Genomic DNA, 19894 nt, shown 5'->3' with positions numbered 1-19894 from the left:
AAGTGTCTGTAATTTCCATTCTTCACAGTGTTATCCATAATTTGTTATGATCCACACAGTTGAATGCCTTTGCATAGTCACCAAAACACAGATAAACATCTTTCTGGTATTCTCTGCCTTCAGCCATGATTCATCTGACATCCTCAGTGATATCCCTTGTTCCACGTCCTCTCCTGAATCCGGCTTGAGTTTCTGGCAGTTCCCTGTCAGTGTACTGCTGCAACCACTTTTGAATGATCTTCAGCAAAATTTTTACTTGGGTGTGATATTAATGATATTGCTTGACAGTTTCCACATTTTGTTGTATCACCTTTCTTTGGAATGGGTACAGATATGGATCTCTTCCAGTCGGTTGGCCAGGTAGATAGCTGTCTTCCAAATAGATATATGGAAAATTCCATAATATTTAGAAATTTAAAAGTACAATTTTAAATGATTCATGGTTCAAAGATGAAATTACAAGATTTTGGAATATGTTTTGATTTAAATTGAAAAAGCAAGGCGTATCAAAATGTGTGTGGAATACAAGTAAAACAGTGTCTAGAGGGAATTTGTATAGCTTAAAATGCTCATATTAGAAAATATAAAAGGTCAAAATCAGTAATCTAAATTATCCTAAGTCTTATCTTTTTTATGAATTTGAATTTCGTTGTACATTTTTCTCCCACTCTGTCCAGGACCTTCTTTTGTGATCCCAGCCAGAGTGGTCGGTAGTGGCAGCCAGGCACCACCTAGTTTTTCTAGTCTCAGGCTTTTTTTTTTTTTTTTTTTTTTTTAGGCTAGTGGACTAATTGTTTCCTTGAGTCTTTGTTTTCTTCATTCTTTTCTTCTCTGGATGGGAAGAGACCAGTAGTTGTATCTTAGATGGGCGCTCACAAGCTTTTAAGACTTCAGTCGCTACTTACCAAGGTAGGATGTAGAACATTGTTTTTATGGACTATGTTATGCCAATTGACCTAGATGTCCCCCGAGTCTATGGTCCTAAGCCTTCAAGTCCAGTGATTCAGTCCTGTGAGGTATTTGGTTATAACTCCGAAGTTTTCATGACTGGGCCCCCTGTGTGCTCTGTTATATAATGGATATATTTGTAGTATATAAAAATATGTATATAGAAATGTCCACTGCCAAACCTGTGTATGCTCGTGGGTGTACTCCCATACGCCATCCCACACCTGTTCAGCCTACATATCTGCCTCTATGTCCACTCGTAATTATTGTCTGTTATTACTGTTGTTGCAGGATTGTGTATGTAATAGTGTTTACTGTTGTTGCCTATCACTCTTGCGTACCTCTCACTGCTTAGCACTTTTCTTGTCGTATCTGATAGCCCGTTGCTAAAAATTAGGTGCCACAGCTTTGCCTTTACATTTTCTTTTAAGAATTTTATGTTTTTAGTTTTCACCCTTAGGTCCTTGATACACTTTGAATTGGTTTTTGTGTATAGCATGAGGCAGGGATCCTGTTTCATTTTTCTGCATGTGGAAATCCAGCGCCACTTAATGAAGAGACTCTTCTTTCCCAAGTGAGTGGACTTAGCACCGTTGTCGAAAATTAGTTGACCATAGAAGTGTGGATTTATTTCTAGACTCTGAATTCTAGTCCACAGTTCTATATGTTTGTCGTTATACCAGTACCAAACCAAAACCAAACCCACTGCCGCTCAGTCGATTCTGACTCATAGCAACCCTATAGGACAGAGTAGAACTGCCCTGTAGAGTTGCCAAGGAGCACCTGGCGGATTCAAACTGCCGACCTTTTGGTTAGCAGCCGTAGCACTTAACCACTACGCCACCAGGGTTTCCAGGGTGTTTTAATTACTATAGCTTTATAGTATGTTTTGAAATCAAGAAGTGTGAGTCCTGTTACTTTATTCTTCTTCTTCAAGATTGCTTTAGGAAAACTTGCATTTTGAATGGGAACGATGACTCTCAAGTAGTCTTTTGTCTACAGTAATTAATGTGGCTTAGTTACCTTGAGCAGCCTTTTAATTTATCATGTCCTAGATGTTTTGTAATTGTCCTTGTTATGTCAAGATTTATAGCAACACAGCTGAAAAGTAAAATTTCCTCTGTGTGTCCTTGTGGTAATACATTTTTGATGTATTTGATTTTGGGAAACAATGTACAGCATGATCTAGGTTTTGCAAAAAAACATCTATAGGACGTTTATAGTCTGTATAGGAAGCAAGCAGTCAGTGGTTATATCTATTTAGTAATATTCTGTTGCTATTTATTTGTTTCTCTGATCTGTATTTTTTTTTTTTGTAATTTATTTCAATGTATATGTATTACTGATACGAAAGCTTTTTTGCACCACAGTGCTTAGCCGGTTAAGTAGGAGCTGAGAAACCATCTCTGCTGGTATCTTCACCGGCAGTAAAGCAGTGTGTCCAGGGCCAGAACGTAATCTTGTCTAAATTATTAGTATTTGCTTTTGGCTCAGTGACCCTTGGGCATGTGTTTGCTTTCTTTCTGTTTGCGTTTTCCTTTCCTAGGCCTTTCTCTTGTACATAGCGTGGCAGCTACTCTTCCCTTTAGGTTAATGCTGACTGCAAAGAGGTTTTTGTTGTTTGGTTTTTATTTTAAAAATATTTAAATACTATAATCACTTTTTAGGTGAGACTATACATATTTCAGTGAGTTTTACATTTTCATACTGTAATCTTCATGAAGTACTTTCCACTCCATTCTTTATTTCCCTGGAGCCACACTTAGGTCTTTGTATCATATGCTAGTCTGTTGGCTAGATCATTATGTAACTACTCTGGAATGACCCTAAAAACAGAAGAGGCCTGTCATGTTGTTTAAGGTGTAAGTAAGTGTTGAAGGGAAAAGAATGATTGAATGACTTGGGAATTTCTGTTAAAAGTAGCCAATTTGGATTCCTTCATTTTCACTTTAAACTGATTAGAAATAAATGCTAGAATCCCTGGTAATATGGTATATATGACCATTTTACTTGTTCGTCAGTCTGCAAGGTGGTGAGAAAGATAAACTGTTGAGTAAAGGTGAGCAGAACAATGAACTTAGTGAAGAATTATTGACGTGAAAAATCACAAGGTGTGCTGGGAGATGGGATGGACTTGGGCACCCTGTAATTACCCCATAATTTCAACCACATGCAGGTGTTGAGGACAAGGTCAGGCCTTGGATTGGGCGCTAGAAGTGAAATAACTAAAACTAAGTTTTGAAGTATTCTAGTGAAAACAAACCCGTTGCCATCGAGTCGATTCCGACTGATAGCGATCCTGTAGGACAGAGTGGAACTGCCCCATACAGTTTCTGAGGAGCACCTGGTGGATTCAAACCACTGACCTTTTGGTTAGTAGCTGTAGCTCTTAACCACTACTCCACCAGGGTTTCCATTCTTAGAAAGGTAGAGTTGAATTGTAGGTTGAACTTCAGCGTTACGGTATTGTAGAAAGGATGGTCTTTGGGAGCTCAAAATACAGTGACCTGATGTTAAAATGTGTTACAGTCTGAATAAAATGTAAAAATCATCAGAAATAAAATGTATCCTGATTATATTCATGAACGCAACACCCTTAACAGCAGTTGTGATACACATACAAGGGAATGGGAAGGTGCAGATATACCCTTTTCCTCCACCATTAGGGTTTCTCTGAACACAGGGTTCCCTTTCAGTAGATCCCTGATGGTTCTCTGTAATCCAAACTGCACCTGTACCAGTGGGCAAGGTCACTGTCTGTATTCAGGAATTGGGCCTTTATCAGGAATTTAAGTCACACCAAAAATTTCTCTTTATGTAAAGGTCTCTTCACCTCTGATAATGGCCTGTCATTGCCATCAACTTGGGATGGATTGGTGCAAATAAGTTTATTTATTAGAATACAAAATGCTAAGGGTAAGTTGAAATCAGTTTGTTTTCTTAACTCTTAAATCTGACGTGCCAAAGGACTGGACATTTGTGGATGTGGAAGTTGTCAAGAGGTAGAGAAGCTGCTTTTTTTCCCAAGTCTGTATGTTTCCTCCTTGTTTAGCATTGGTGCTTCTAGCTAATCTTAACAGCTGCTCTCTGCTGTGACATCACCCCACTTTGAGACTCGTGCCATGCAGGAGTGCCACAGGCCACCCTCCAGTCTTTTTTCCACTGTCAGAGAAAGAGCCCTGCCTTTCAGTCTTTCTTCCCATACCAAAGCCTGATACTGTACGGGTTTCCACACAGGGTTCCTTCTTTTCCTCTTAAAATTCACCCACTATTGTGGCCACATCCTGGATCTTGTCATTAGGAGGCAGAGCTAGCAGCCTGGTGGTTAGGAAAACGGCTTTTGTAGTCAAACAGACCTGGCTTCAGATCCCTACTGCAGTACATTAACAGCTTCATCATCTGCCAAATGGGGTAACTTGCTCTCACCCCACAGGGTTGCCTCACCACATGTAAAGTGTTGGGCGTGGGTTAAGTGCTCAGTAATGGTAACCAGTACTCGGTAATGGTAGTTGTAGGTAAAACTGGAACTGTCTTTGACCACCCCACTCATCCATTGTCCAACTTGCCACATCTATTCTACAACTTTACTGAATGCTGTGGTCTGTGTGAAGGAGAAAATAACTGCCCACAGCCCTGGGTCCACACACTTCCAAATCCATAACTTAGAGTCTATATTTCCATCCAGATCTCTCAGGAACACTCCAAGGACTGGTCCATCCCTGGGTCAAGGAGAATAGGATCTCTTACAGGAGGGGAGCTGGTCTAAGAAAGACGTGAGATAATGTACAGAAAAAGTGGATAGAGGGGGCACCTAGAGGTTGAGCTCTGTCCTCTCTCAGGAGAAGGTGGTGTTTTTGTATATGTTACTTTAGATAAATTTTTAGAGCAGTTATTCTGTGAAACATCTATTTCCAAGGTCCAGGGTATCCATTGGTTTGATTGGCTTTTACTGACTTCTTTACAACACAGATGTTTTATCACAACCATAATTTGGGTTGATGCTCCATGAGTCATGAGTAGGAGGAGGGAGGTTCACGGTAGCTGAGCTCTTGTTCTCATCATTCCTTATTTATATGGAAGAAACTTAGAGAAGTGAAATGACTCATCCAAGGTTAAACCTCTAATAAATGGAGGAGACTACATACTGAATGTCTGCCTTTTAAAGCCTTCCAGCATCTCTTCTCCCACTTATTCCTGTAGCAGCATCCTCCCCCTTTCACTATTCCATCACTCCACAGCCAGAGGAGCATCCCAGCCCCCCTCCTGGGCATGCAATCCAGATTGGAATTGTCAGAGGAATGTTTTATCCTGGAACTGGGGGCCCTGCATCAGGCCTTCAGAGCCCTTTCCAAGCGTTTTCCCTTTTAGAAGGGGGTGGGGTACCTCTTTTCCCTTGGTCATTTCCTCAGAGAGCCTTTTCCTTTCCACCTGTCCTTTACTATGCATTGTCCTGGCAGCACCTGACTCTCTATATCCGTTGGTTTGAGTTTTCTCACTTGCATGTGAAGGAGAACAGATGGTGCATTGCATCTCCACTTCCCCCTCCCCCCCCCCCGTAGCTGGCTAGGATGCTGAGGAAGGGGAAGGAGGAAGAATTTTTGTCCCTGAGGACCTTGCTCTGCTCCTCTCTTTGTTGCATTGTGAAAAGATTCAAGACACCCTCGTTCTGAACTAAGTCAGTTAAGGTTGAATTTCAGTCATGTGCCTGGTCTCTGTGCCCACAGCTAATTCCGGCTATTTAGAGCCTTTTGAAGGCAATGGGAGACACTAGCTAAGGGCATAGACATGCAAGTCAAGTGACTACTCTGCTATATCTAGCTCTTGGCAGAGTTTCATAACTTCTCTGTACCTCAGTCTTACCGTCTGTAAAATGGGAATGGCCTCATTGGGTTGTTCCTAGGATTAAATGAGATAAACCATGTGAAATCCTTAGCATAGAATCAAGTACATTCTGAGTGCTCAATTATAGCTGACTGTTGTTATCGTGTACAATAATAAATAATGCTCTTTATTCATATCATATGTCTCTAACTAGGTTTCAAGGTCTACTACTTCCGTGTCCCTCACCCTGACCAGTCTACCGCAGATCATCTGTGGGGAGGAGCTTTGAAGGAGGTGTGAGTGGAAACCCCAGGAGGCTTGGATGGGGGTTCAGCCTTTGATTCTGGTTGTTTGCTATAGAGGGAGGGTACTTTGGTGTGAGATTTTTGCAGATTTTGTTTGTCCTGGTGGTTTCCACAGGGCAAAAAAAAATTCAGAGGGAGTAAGTGGGAATGTTGGGAACTGGCTGCCCCTATTTCTTCAGGAAGCAGAGCTCTGACCAGTGAGAATGGAGAGGGTACATGGTTGAGGGCAGTGCTTGGCATGTGTGCTGGGAGGTTCTTACCCAGCTTGAGCCTTATTTTGGGCTGCTCCAAGGGATAGGACTGGGCTGGAGGGCAGACACTGGGGTTGGATTTAGTTTCTTATGATGGTTAAGGTTTTATGTCAACTTGGCTGGCCCATGATTCTCAGTGGTTTGGCAGTTATGTAATGATGTAATCAACAACATGATGACATCTGTCATGAGCAACCAATCAGGTGAAAGGGGGTTTTCTTGGAAGTGTGGCCTGCCACCAGCAAGGCCCTTGCTCTGGATCCTGCATCCAGCTTGTCATCATCTCACCTCCAGTTCTTAGGACTTGAGTGAGCAACTTCCCTGCTGATTCTTGGGTTCATCAGCCTCTGTAGCCTGTGAACCGGCAGGCTGCTGTCTTACCTGCCAATCTTGGGGTTCATCAGACTCCACAGCCTGTGAACCAGAGGTCTGCCGACTGACCAGCCAACCTTTGGTTCGTCAGCCTCTGCAGCCACGTGAGTCAGAAGATGCCTGACCCACAGACTGGCAACTTGCCAGCCTCTACAATCACATGAGCTATTTCCTTGAGATAAATCTCTCTGTATACATATAACATACGCTTCACTGGTTTTGCTTGTCTGGAGAACGCAGCCTAAGACATTCCTTGTAAAGGCAGTAGAAACAGTTCCCCAACCTTCCCACCTCCCCAAGGCAGTGCAGAATGCTGGCTTGCAAGTGGGCCCTCTCAGATTTGTTTCTACCAGTTGAATACATTGTAAATTCAATAAATAAATTTTTTGGTGAGTAAGTAATCTACTGTGTAAGTGAAAGAAATATAAAATACTTTCCACGAAAAAGAATTTGAATGTTATGGAACATGATAAAAGAGTTGCAAAAAGTTTTTTGTTGTTATTGTCAAATTTAATGTGGGCAAAACAACTGTAAAAGATAAGGGGAAAATGTGAATAATCTGGAAAGTATCTGCTCTAGTTGCTTTGCAAGTGACAAGTTCTTGCTGTACTTAAAGAAAGGGAAATAGGAAATTAAAACACTGTGGCTGAGGTTAAGAAAGAAAGAAAAGGGGAAACAACAATGTCAGAGAACAGCCGTAGCTGATGCCAGAAGGTTGGCAGGTGAATGCACATTCGTATCTTAAATTAAAATTTTTATGGTATTAGATGCTGATGAAGAGTGAGCTACTTGTATCAGGTGGACACTTGAGACTGTGTTGGCATCTCCGGTCTGGAGGGGAGATGGCAGGGTAGAGAGGGTTAGAAACTGGCAAAATTGTCACGAAAGGAGAGACTGGAAGGCCTGACTCATTAGGGGGAGAGTAAGTGGGAGTATGGAGTAAGGTGTGTATAAGCTTATATGTGACAGTCTGACTTGATTTGTAAACGTTCACTTAAAGCTCAATAAAAATTATTAAAAAATATATATATATATGAGGTAGGAGTCCCTGGGTGTGAGAAATGGTTAAGTGCTCGGCTACTAATCGAAAAGTTGGCAGTTCATGTCTACTGAGAGGTGGCTTGGAAGAGAGGCCTGGCAATATCCTTCTGAAAAGTCATAGCTTTGAAAACTCTCTGTAAACAAGCTAAGTGTCCATCAACAGATGAATGGATAAACAAAATGTGATACATATATACAATAGACTACTACTCAGCCATGAGGAGAAATGAATTCCTGATCTACACTACAACATAGAAGAGCCTCAAAAACCTTATGTTGACTGAAAAAAATCAATCACAAAAAGACAAATATTGTATGATCTTACTCATGTGAAATGACAAGAATAAGCAAATGTATAGAGACCAAAGTTTATTAGTGGTTACCAGGGGTGGGAGGGAAGGGGGAAAGGGGAGTTTTTGTTCAGTGAGTGTTTGTTTATGGTGATGGGAAGGAATTTGGGCAACCATTATGAGTGATAGTTACACAATGTAAGTAATGTCACTGATATCAATAAATTGTACACCTGAAAAAAAAAAGTTTTTTTATGGTATTATACATAAAACCAAACAAAAAAAACCCATTGCTGTCAAGTCGATTCCAACCCTATAGGACAGAGTAGAACTGCCCCGTAGAGCTTCCAAGGAGCAGCTGATGGATTCGAACTGCCAACCTTTTGGTTAGCAGCCAAGCTCTTAACCACTGCGCCACATAGTATTTGTTAAAATGAGTTCTCTAGTTCAACGGACTATTCTGTCACCCAGCTGACTACTAATAATGGACCAGGTGAGTGGGTTTCTGATGTACCGACAACTAGAGTTGTCCAATATGTCGGTAATTCAAAAATGGTTTAAGTCTTTCTACAAGAATTTTGTGACTCCTAGAAAACTGGTCTGTCAACTGTTTTATAAGACTGGAAATATGACATGCAACTATGTTAATAACTACGTTAGTAATGATCTCACTAAAACAACCAGTATCTTTAGATTCTATTTCTAATGGAATGTCTTCTTAGAGTCAAACTGACCTTTCAGACTTTTAGTAACTTGGCTTTTACTCTGCCCTGTGAATACCGTGTGGACATAATTGGAATTTTGGATTGCTTGGTTCAGCAGGAGCTCAAAGACAACAAGGCGTGGTGTAACCTTGTTACAGAGGAGGGATGTGGAGAACCGGAGTGGAGGACGCGTGGTGGGAAGTTGCAAGGCTCATTTGAATATTTGATATTGCTGTTGTTTGAAACATTTTGACTTCTAGGCATCAGGCAACCAGGACCAAACCTAAGAACAAAGACAGGTCCTTCTAAAGTGTGGTAGCTTTTTAATTTTATATGATTTTGAATTTCCAGTTAGTTAATGTTGTATATGATATGAGATGATGATACAATGATGGTTGAGAATTTATTTCACTAATCCAGCAGGAACCTGCAACCTAAAAATCCTTGGCTCTTTTGTTTTCACAGGTGTTGGGACGATGTTTCTTGACAGTGGTGCAAGTCCATTTCCAGTTTTTGACCCAGGCATTACAGAAGGTCCAGCCAGTGGCCCACTCTTGCTTTGCCGAAGTTGTTGTGCCAGAAAAAAAGAACAGTGGCAGTGGCTTACCTGGCATGAGCCACACACCAGAACTGGAGGAAGCCGTGCGATCCTGGCAGGGGGCTGCTGAGGTAACCTTGGCTTTAGGGTGATTGTGCCCTGTGTTCAAACAGGAGACACTCCAGAGTACCTTTTTCTGTTGATTTTCAAGAGTCATTTTATTTAGACACTTATGTTTTAAACAGTTATCATTAGCTTCTTCATTCATTTGACAGTAAATGAGTTTGTGCAGTGCCCACTTTGTGTCAGGCATACACCAGGCGCTGGGTGACAGCCTCTACTCATAGCCTACTGGAGAAAGGGCTTACAGAAACAGGGTCGAAGGAGCCCTGAAGGAGGCGTGCTGGAGCCCAGAGGAAGCTCTGCCTCTGAACGGGAGTGGTGCAAGAGAGCTTCCCGGAAGAGGCCGGCCCCAGAGCTCCAGTTGCCCTGTGTAAGGCTCCGTGAGTGTTGAGTTCTGTCTGCTTTTCAGCAGCCACACCATTCCCTTCAGAAGTGCTCCTTGTCTCTGGAGCTCTTTTCTTCCTTAAGATTTTTAGTTGGTTTGACTCTGCCTACACCTTGCCTTGCATGGGATTTGAGCACTTACTTCTCCAGCATTACTTTGACTTCATAAAATCTTTCATCTTTTGAAAGACCTGGTATTTCCCAGAACAGCAGATATTTTTATAAAATCCAGCTATCAGCAAGAAACCTACTACGAGATTGACTTCATTAGTAGGTGGAGGTAGTATTAGTGTGGGATGGTATGGCCTGGAGAGCAGAGATGGGAGGTGTGTTATCCATGGGGACCAAGTGTACATATTCATCAGTGAAGGCTCTCCTCTTGGGCTCACTTCTGCTTTCCCACACGGTCTTCTAACCGAGGGGGCCTGCCAGGATGGTGGGCCACAAGAATTTCCCTGAGCCACGCTGGTGCGGGATTCCAGCCGAGGGTAGTGTCTTCGTTATCTAGTGCTACTATAACAGAAATACCAGAAGTAGATGGCTTTAACAAACAAATTTATTTTCTCGCAGTTCAGGAGGCTAGAAGTCTGCAAATAGGGTGCAGGCTGTGGGGAAAGGCTTTTTTTCTCTGTCGGGGCTGAAAGAAGGTCCTGGTCTCTTCTGAGTTTCTGTTCCTGGGCAGTGTTCATGTAGCTTGTCATCTCTCTTCTCCCATCTCTCTCTCTCTCTCTGCTGGCGTGTTTAATCTGTTTTATATCTCAGAAGGGATTGGCTTAAAACACACCCTACACTAATCCTGTCACATTAATATAACAAAGACAGCCCATTGCCAAATGGGATTATAACCATAGGCATAGGGGTTAGGATTAACAAAACATTTTTAGGGAGACACAATTGAGTCTGTAACAGATAGGAGTCTCCTTTGCTAGTCACCCCGATATGGGAGTCTGTTCTTTCCCACAACCAGAAGAATTTAAACTTGAATATAAGCCAGTCAAAAACACCTCTTAAACAAAAAAGTGTCTCTTAAGGAGACTTCTCTTGTAGTCATGACAACGAGTTTTGTATAGGCATTGTAATACCCCTTTGTCTTTCCAACTGCAGACTGTAACTAGGTCTTATTAGCTCCACTTTACAAAGTAAAAGATAATTTAATTATAAAGGAATAGTATATTGATTTGTTGTATAATGTCTAGTTTGAATTATTCTATAATTGGCAGAGCATTTCATTTCATGCTTTAGAAATGCCCTTTAATCAAACTTTTTAAACATGATTTTTTCACATGTAACATTGTATCCTCTTTCATTTTCTTATTTTTTCAGTTTTATGCCATTTGCCATGTTTCCTTTGGATTACTTTTTCCTGTTGGCTTGTTTGTTTTGGCCTCTCTTTCATGTTGGAGACTTTCCTTACATTTTCTTGGTGTTTATCAGAGTAGTTCTGAAATACCTAATAGGAAACGGTATGTGGGGAGAGGGACCTGTTGGCTTCACTGCAGGTGACTGGGCAGTGGGGTCCCGACCTATGTTCTTGCCATTTGGCTTTACACCCACTGTGTCGTCTTGTCTGCTGTGCCTCAGCCTCATGAGCATTCACCCTGCACTCATAAGGTCTTGATACCTGGCTCACAGTCTTCCTCTCCATTCCACCTGCTGTCAGCTTCCACATTGAGAACACGCTCGACACTAGGCCTCTCGTGGTCCCCTGGCCTCCCTGCCTTGACCTTTTCTCCACCCACTTCTGCCTCTCCAGGCCCTTCTACTCTCCTTTCACTCCCTTTGCTTCAGCTAGTGACCCTGCCCTGCACTACACTAAGAAAATACACTCCCCTACCAAAGCCCCTCATCTTCACATCACCAAAATGACAGGCCCTCTCCCTCAGACCCATCTTCTCTTCTTGCCTCTTCATTCTAGCAGAGGGGTACCCACTCCTCTGTCCAGGGCTTACCCCACACCCAACCTTGCCCCATTTTCAAGAACCCAGTTCCTCTGGTGGGACCCTGTGTTTTCTTTCCCTCATCCTCATTTTGTTCTACTGGCCCACAAACATGCTTCCAGACAGAAAAATTCTTCCTGCCCTGCCCTGTTTCGCTGCTCTTGTTCACAGCTAACCTCTTGGAAGAGATGTCTACTTTTTTCTCACCTTCTGTCCGTTCTAAAAAAATACTATGAAATACTTCACGCAAATGAAAAAATGCCCCCCACCCACCTCTATCATATATCTTCTTTTTAGCTTTGTCATATGAATCTTAACATTTTGCCATATTTGCTTCACACCTTTTATTTTTTAATTTAATTTAAAATTTTTTTCAAATATCATACATTTATCATATAACAGCTTGTGTAGGTCAAAGGAGGCTGGGTGGTGCGCGTGGTTTGCGATCGGCTGCTGATCCAAAGGCTGGTGATTCAGACTCACACAGCTGTTCCATGGAAGAAAAGTCTGGCAAACTGCTTTCGTAAAGATTACAGCCAAGAAAACCCTATGAAGCAGTTCTACGCTGCAGCACATGGTGGACTCGACAGCAGCTAACACCAGCAACATCTATGGGTCAGAAGCCCAGGCGCGGCCTGCTTAGATGGATCTTCTGCTGGTCTCGTGAGCCTGTATACAGTCAAAGTGTCACCTGGGGCTGCGTTCTCATCTGGAGCTCGGGACCTTCCTCCAGGCTTACTGGTTGTCAGTAGAATTCATTTCCTCATTGTTGTTGAATTTGTGATGGCTTGTTTCTTCAAGACCAGTGAAAGAGAGTGTCTCTGTTGCTTTAGTCTCTGACCTCCAGCATGCCTTTTACTTTTAAGAGAATAAAACATAACAAATGCAGTTGAATCCCCTTTCTACTTTGCCACTGTCTTATCCACATCTCTTCTGCTCTAGAGATACCCTCTACTTTGAATTTGGAGTTTGTGACTCTTACGTATGTTTGTATGTTTTAGTATATATGCAATGTATCCATAAATACTATGAAGTATTATTTTGCATGATTTGAAACTTTATATAAATGGCATCATTCAGCTCACTGAAATCTAGCTTACGGCTTTGCACAAGAAGGTGATTTTTCTTGCCAAGATTATTGGTGCCTTCTGTGTTGTCCTGGTGGCGTAGTGGTTAAGTGCTACGGCTGCTGACCACTAGGTGCTCCTTGGAAACTCCATGGGGCAGTTCTACTCTGTCATATAAGGTCGCTATGAGTCACAATCGACTTGATGGCACTGGGTTTGGTTTTTCGGTTTTCTGTGTTGCCAAATCCAGGGAACCCTTTTGACTCCATTCAGCAGCTCACAGCAACATGGGCTACTCTTTCCCTTGCAAATACTCTCCTTGTGACATCTAAGAACAAGGCCGCCTTAGTTACCCTCTACTTCCGAAGCTACCCTTTCTTCATTTACTTTGCTGGCTTTTTCTCCTCAACACAACTTAGGAATGTGAGTTTCTCAAGATTCTATTCCAGGTGTCCTCCTCCCTAGGGGGTCTCAGGGCTTTAAAAACCACCATGTTCTGGGGAGCCTCAAGTGTGCATGACCAGCCCACTTCTGGGGCTCTAGGCACCTGTGTTCAGCTGCTGCCTACCTTAGCTCTCCCACGTGGTTCTGGCTTAACTGTTCCTCCTCAAGTCTTCCCCATGCCATCCCACCCTGGGTCGTTCATACGAGAAACCTAGGGTTTAGCTACCAGCCTCTCCGTCACACCTACGTCTAGGCCATAAGAAACCCCTGCAAGTCTTACCCCTAAAATATTATCCCAAATCTGACCCCCCCCTCCATATCCACTATCACTGCCTTTGTTCAGGCAATCATTACTTCACCCCTGGACAGCAGCAGCCCACCAGCTGGCCTCCCTTCTCCCTTCTTTGTCTTGCCTTCCTCCTGTTCCCTCCATTTAAAATTGGACGATATTGCTCCCCATTGCCTTAGGGTAAAGTGTGGGCCCTTCACCACGACCTGCCATGTAGCCTGGCTCCCACCTCACTTGTCATCCTGTGGCCACTCACACCCTCGCTCGCTGGGCTCCAGTTTCCTGAATGTATCACATTGTTTGCTGCCCTGGATCCTTGGCACGTGCTAGGGATCTGCCTTTTGTGACCCCTGCTTTACACACTTCCATTGACTGCCCATTCCTCCTTTAACTCTTGGCCTAAATGCTATTTTTCAGTGCCTAGGGTGCTTGCTGTTACAGCGCTCTGTTTTCCTCAGTGTGCTTTTCTCCATTTTTATTTCTGTGTTTTATTTGCTTACCTTTTTGCCCCATGAAGCTGTCAGGTCCAGGAGAGCAGGATTAGGTTTTGTGCTCCACTGGGCATTTGGTGGCACCTAACACAACTGTTTCTTTTTTTTTTTTTTTTTTAACACAACACCTGTGGGCTAAATATTTGACTGATAGTCTTAGAGTGAGTCAGACTTTCAGGTCCAGGGAACGGTTGCAGTTGTATTCATATATAATTTATGAAATCATAGCTTAAGGATTTCACTGTCTTACAGCAGCTAGTTAGCATTTCCTGTAGTCCTGCAATTTTGCTAAATATTGCAACTCTGATACTGGCCTAGAAGAATAAAAATTAATTGTTAAAAAATGTTATCTGTTGCACAAATATTATTGCAATAAAAATAGAAATAAAAACTTGAAAGGCAGTTCATCTTGAGCCCTTCCACCTATCCGCTAAATCAGATACACATTCTTCCTGTGTTCTCATCTAGTCCTGGCCCATATGCACATATGCCTGTTACCTTTCGTCATCGTATGACACCAATTGCTTCCCTCCTTGTTTTGTCTTGCTTTGGCAATCTTCATAAGCGTATTTAATGACCAGACAATAAGCATTTAATTTTTCTATGCAGATTTCTAAATTTCTGTTTTTCCTTTAATATTCCAGTGTGTGTTTTCTTCTGTTCTATATTGGTGTGGCTTTTTAGTTCAGTGTTTAGGAGAACCCAACTGTATACATTCCTTCTTTTTTTTAAATCTAGAAACCAATATCCTAGGTGGTCTTTTTTAAAGTAGGGCAATTAAAAATGTATGTACTTTTTTTCCAGGGTTTCTACAATAGGGTAATGCTAAACTAAGTTTGCTTTCTTCCCAGAGTGGTTACTAAGGGCTTTCAGTATTCTGGGCTCCTTGTTTTATAATACCAACAATCCAGAACTCCTGGCTTATAGCTAATGCTTAGATGGTTTCTTGCTTTATTTTAGTTTTTCAACTTTCGCTAGTAACTGTAGCATCCTTATACCTACCAGTCACTATCTATGTTACAGGCAACATCAAGACTAAGAGAAAGAGGGTGTGATGGCTGCCTCGCGGGAATTGAAGTTCAACAGCTCTTCTGTTCTCAGAGTGCAGCAATTCCTGATCACCAGCTAAAAGAACTGAACATCAAAATTGATAGTGCTTTGCAAGTAAGTTTTTGAGAACTAGCATATTCATATTCGAGGAATGGAGAAGAGGGTGGGTGTTAAATTTGCCATATTTAACCAAGTGGAAAGGATGATAAAATAATAATTTGCCTGAAGTTTTTTAATAACTATAAAAAAAAAAAATATTGCTGTGGAGTTGATTCCAGTTTGTAGTGACCCTATAGGCCAGAATAGAACTGTCCCATAGGGTTTCCAAGGAGTGCCTGGTGGATTCAAACTGCTGACCTTTTCAGTTAGCAACTGAGCACTTAACCACAGCATCACCAGGGTTCCTTAATAACTATAGAAATTTTAAATTTCTGTTTTCATTGGACTTAGTTATAATTTGCTATATAATCTTAATTCTTGAAAACAATTTCTTTGCAGGCATATAAAATAGCTCTGGAAAGCTTAGGTCACTGTGAATACGCAATGAAAGCTGGCTTCCACTTGAATCCAAAGGCGATTGAAGCAAGTTTACAGGTACGCTTTTATTTCTGGTTGCTCTCTGGAGTGGTGGTCCGCCAGTCTCGCGTGAACCAAGTGTTTTGATAGATGAACTAATTGTGGGTTACTGCACCTCTGATGTCCTACCCTTTTGCAGGGCTGCTGCAGCGAAGTGGAAGCCCAGCAGACAGGGCGGAGGCAGACGCCCCCACAGCCCATGCAGTGTGAGCTCCCCACCGTCCCTGTGCAGATAGGATCGCACTTCCTGAAGGGGGTCTCCTTTAACGAGTCGGCCGCCGACAACCTGAAACTTAAGACGGTAGCTTTCTGTGGGGTTGCACCAACCCAAGTGTGAACTTTGAAAATAGAGTTCTTAAAGAGAAACAGTGGACTTGTAAAGAATACAGATTTAAAAACAAAAAGTGAGGTCGAGGCAGGAGGTACTGACCTTCCTCAGAAAACTGGTATCTAAAAGCACTAGTGAGATTTTTTTAATGGGACATTTGCCAAGCTGGTTTTATTCGTAACTTTTTAAATGTTTGACATAGAGAGTTTTGAAAGTACTATATGAAATATTGTTTATGATTAATGTTTCTCAGTGGACTTGCCCACATTAAATATGAGGAGAGATCTTGTCGCAATAATAACGGACATTTATGGAGCATCATGTGTGCTGGGCATTGTGACCAGTACTTCACATGCATTGTCTCATGTAATGCTCACGTATGAGGTGGGTGATGTCTTTTTTCCCCATTTGACACAGGGGAAGTGAGACCCCAGCTCACACAGCTAGAAAACAGTAGAATTTGAGTTTATGGAGTCTGTTTCCAAAGCCTGCGTACCTAGCAACTTGGTCATCCACAGTAAAGTTGAGGTTTTGATTGGCATTCACTTTTGCCAGATTAGTTTGTTACCTTATTTAGAGGAATTCAGAATTCCTGAACTAATTTGCATCAGTAAATTCCTAAATAATGCTGTTTTGTGCTAGTACAGAAATTAAACATACGTATTAATGCCCGTGTATCCATATCTACCCACTCACTCTACAGGGTTGAGAAAATCTGAGTGTGACTGATGAAAATTACTTAAGAAATTAAAATAACACGATTTGGGTGTACTTAAAACACCTTTTTTTTTTTGAGGATGATTGCGTACCTGCAAACACATTTCTACAATTTTAGAACCTGGCGTGGCTTTTGCTTTGCCACGTGTATGATGAACTCTCTTCTTACCCATCTGTAGCATACGATGTTACAGCTGATCAAGGAAGCAGGCTGCTACAACGGAATCACACCCAGGGACGATTTTCCTGTGACGGACGTGCTGAACCAGGTTTGCCCATCCACATGGCGGGGTGCCTGCAAGACTGCTGTGCAGCTGCTATTTGGCCAGGCTGGACTGGTGAGTGCATGTGTGTGGTGGAAAAAAGAAAGAGCAGAGAGAGACTTCTCAGGCGTGTGAGGATGTGGGTGCGTGCCTATGTGTGAAAACACTGAGTAATTAAGAAGTTCTTCTGTGCTCCAGAGTTTAGACCAGATAGAAAACCTAAAGAAAGAGTAGCGTTAAAAAGGCATTTTTTTCCTTTCGTAGATCGATAATATATATTTGCAGGGGACCCAGTTGTAAAATGGTGTGTAGACCTTCCTCATTTTAAGGACATTTACGTTAGTAATGGTCTGATAGAGCCCTGCATGGCCTGACCTGACTGCCCCATAGCTACAGTGGCTATCTTTCTGTTCCTCAAACCTGCCAAGCATGTTCCTGTCTCAGGCCTTTGCACTTGGTGCTTCTTTACCTGGGAACACGCTTCTCTCTGATCTTCACATGGCTTGCTACGTCTCATTATTTCTGGTGTCAGCTCAAATGTCACCTCCTCAGGCAGGCCTCCTCTGATTACGCTAGTGTAAGCAGTGCTCCATCCACAGTCACCTTGTAGCTCAGCTCTCTGTTTCTCTCCTCAGCGGTAAAATAAGAACATCAACACAAAAATAATGGTTTGGTTTCTTGCACCTTTGAGAGAGACTGAAAAAACTTGCCAAAGTTGGGTGGGGTCAGGAGGTCAGCATCTGAAATCATTTGGTGTTTTGTTTGGCACCTTTGATCCATATAATCTTACATGCTTGATCTGACTTTTTAGAATTAAACTACTACTTTTTGAAAATATACAGCAGAGGTTAGAGAAAACTAATTAGAAATTAAGAAATCAAGGACTGTTTCTTAGTTTAATTCCTGTTTTATTCATGAAAATTGCTGTTGGGAGGGTGCTGCCCTTTTGTTTCATGCGCCTGAGGGCTCAGGTAGCCCAGCTCAGGGTGGGGCTGTCATGTGAAGGGCTAGATGAGGGTCTGTCAGCTGTGGTGAGTTAGGTTTCCTTTAGGATCTGTTTCTTGGTATCGGACCGCTCAAGAGAAGGAATGGACCAGACACCCCCACTGAAGAGTCCACTGTCTTTAGATTGGGCCATATTCCCAAAGACCATTTAGCTGAAAGTAGGAGAACCATGGCAGTGAGTACTCTGGATAGGCATGTGTAAAATAAAGTAGGACACAGGCTGTTCTGAGAAAACATAGGTTTTAAAAAAAAAAAGGTCCCATGTTTTTCTGGGAGCAGAAAGTTCTTCCTAATTCCCTGCCCCTTGATTGCAGGAACCTTTGTGTGTGAGTGACAAAGAACCTTTAGATTATGGTTCTGGGGAAGGGAGGAGAGAGGAAACACCTGCCTGGTCCAACAATGGCTATCCCTTGGACAGGAAGTTTTCTCTGAAGGGCCTTGCAGACCAGCTGTGAGAACTCTGTTTATAGCAGTGGAAATGTGTTCCATGAGAGGCTGGATTTGAAATCATGCATAGCTTTACCCCTTCTGAAATGTTACTGATTTCTTTTTAAAATATTTTATGATTATTTTCTTAAAATTCTTTTATTTAAAAATATATGCATTACTTTGTCAAACTCTTTAGATTATGTAAGATGCTACATCCTCTGTGTAATACTAAAGACTCCCCTCCGAGTAAGAGGAAATCATGTCAAGAATGGTTGGTTCTTCATCAGTCCTCATGTAGTTCTGGTTTTATTGATGGTTGAGGATAAAACAATCTAAAAAAAAAAGAAAAAACATCTACTTCTCACTTGTGTTCAGTCATTACAAATGGGCTTTCTGAAGCACTGATTTGATTATTAATGACGTTTTTACCTCATTTATATGCCTAAAACACGAACTCAAACCGTTGCCGTCCAGTCGGTTCTGCTTCATAGTGACCCTGTAAGTTTCCAAGGCTGTAAATCTTTAGGGAAGCACACTGCCACATCTCCTTCCCGTGTAGTGGCTGGTGGGTTCAAACCGCCACCTTCCCGTTAGCAGCCAGGCCCTTAACCACTGCACCACAGGGCCCCAGGTTTATATGGATAGGGTGAAAAATACTAAGATAAAGGACACAAGTTAGTTCCTAATTCACATATTTATAGTTTGGAAAAAATGCTTGCCAAATTCGGTAAATCTCATACCTAGAATTTAGTTTTTGTTGAAGTATTGTTATAGTCAGTCATCTTTATTACTTGCACCATTGTCTTCATCTGGGCTTCTGACTGGCCTCCGCGTAGTTATGTTGACGGAGGATCGTTCTTGCCAGAAACACGCAGCACAAATAGGCTTATGTATTACATTTGCATCTGATCCATTTTCCTCTCTGAAATCTGGTTGTTGCTTTTGTTTCTCTCTCAGGTAGTGGTTGACACGGCGCAGATTGAAAATAAAGAAGCCTATGCTCCTCAGATCAGTTTAGAAGGTTCCAGAATCGTGGTTCAAGTCCCATCCACGTGGTAATGTGACTCTTAAATTAATGCAAGCCTAAACTGATTGAAATTTGCATTTCTTTAGAATGCTTCCTTTGTTTAAACCAACTGTGTGCTAGCTGCCATGGTGGGTCTTGTCCTATGTGTGGGCTTATGGCTAGCGGTGGCATGTTAGTGACCTGTGTTATAATTTTTGGTACCTTATGTGGACTAAAGTAGCTGGGGAACGCATATGAGCTGTATTTAAGCCATTGCTCCTTTTTAAAATATAAGGATACAGTAGTAGATTCTGCCAAGAAGTGTTTAGAGCTTGTTGATTTATCACATAAGAGTTGGCAGTTCACTTTGTGTTCCGAAACCTCTCTTCTGAGTCCCCCCGCCCCTCCCCAAAGTTTAAAGTTGATTGTTGAAATGGGATACCATTTCCTGAAATGAACAGTAATTTATACACATCTTCATAAATTAAAAGCTCACTTTGCTGTAAGGTTTTTGT

At 42.1% G+C, this 19894-nt stretch overlaps 1 protein-coding gene across 7 annotated transcripts in view; it reads left to right on the top strand.

Annotated features, from left to right (window-relative positions):
* GARRE1 (granule associated Rac and RHOG effector 1) overlaps positions 1-19894 on the top strand; it is a 112802-nt gene that overhangs the window by 67108 nt on the left and 25800 nt on the right. For all 7 annotated transcript variants that reach the window (XM_064274075.1, XM_064274073.1, XM_064274076.1 and 4 more), the window contains 6 exons: positions 9198-9401; positions 15029-15169; positions 15554-15649; positions 15771-15932; positions 16856-17014; positions 19331-19428. In XM_064274075.1, the coding sequence (XP_064130145.1) occupies positions 9198-9401; positions 15029-15169; positions 15554-15649; positions 15771-15932; positions 16856-17014; positions 19331-19428 (860 nt within the window). The remainder of the gene's footprint in view (positions 1-9197; positions 9402-15028; positions 15170-15553; positions 15650-15770; positions 15933-16855; positions 17015-19330; positions 19429-19894) is intronic.

Source organism: Loxodonta africana, chromosome 21 (assembly GCF_030014295.1).
Source record: "Loxodonta africana isolate mLoxAfr1 chromosome 21, mLoxAfr1.hap2, whole genome shotgun sequence".
In the NCBI taxonomy this organism is placed as follows: domain Eukaryota; kingdom Metazoa; phylum Chordata; class Mammalia; order Proboscidea; family Elephantidae; genus Loxodonta; species Loxodonta africana.
Note: the sequence above shows the minus strand (reverse complement) of the source record. Positions and strands in the feature narration are given on the sequence as shown.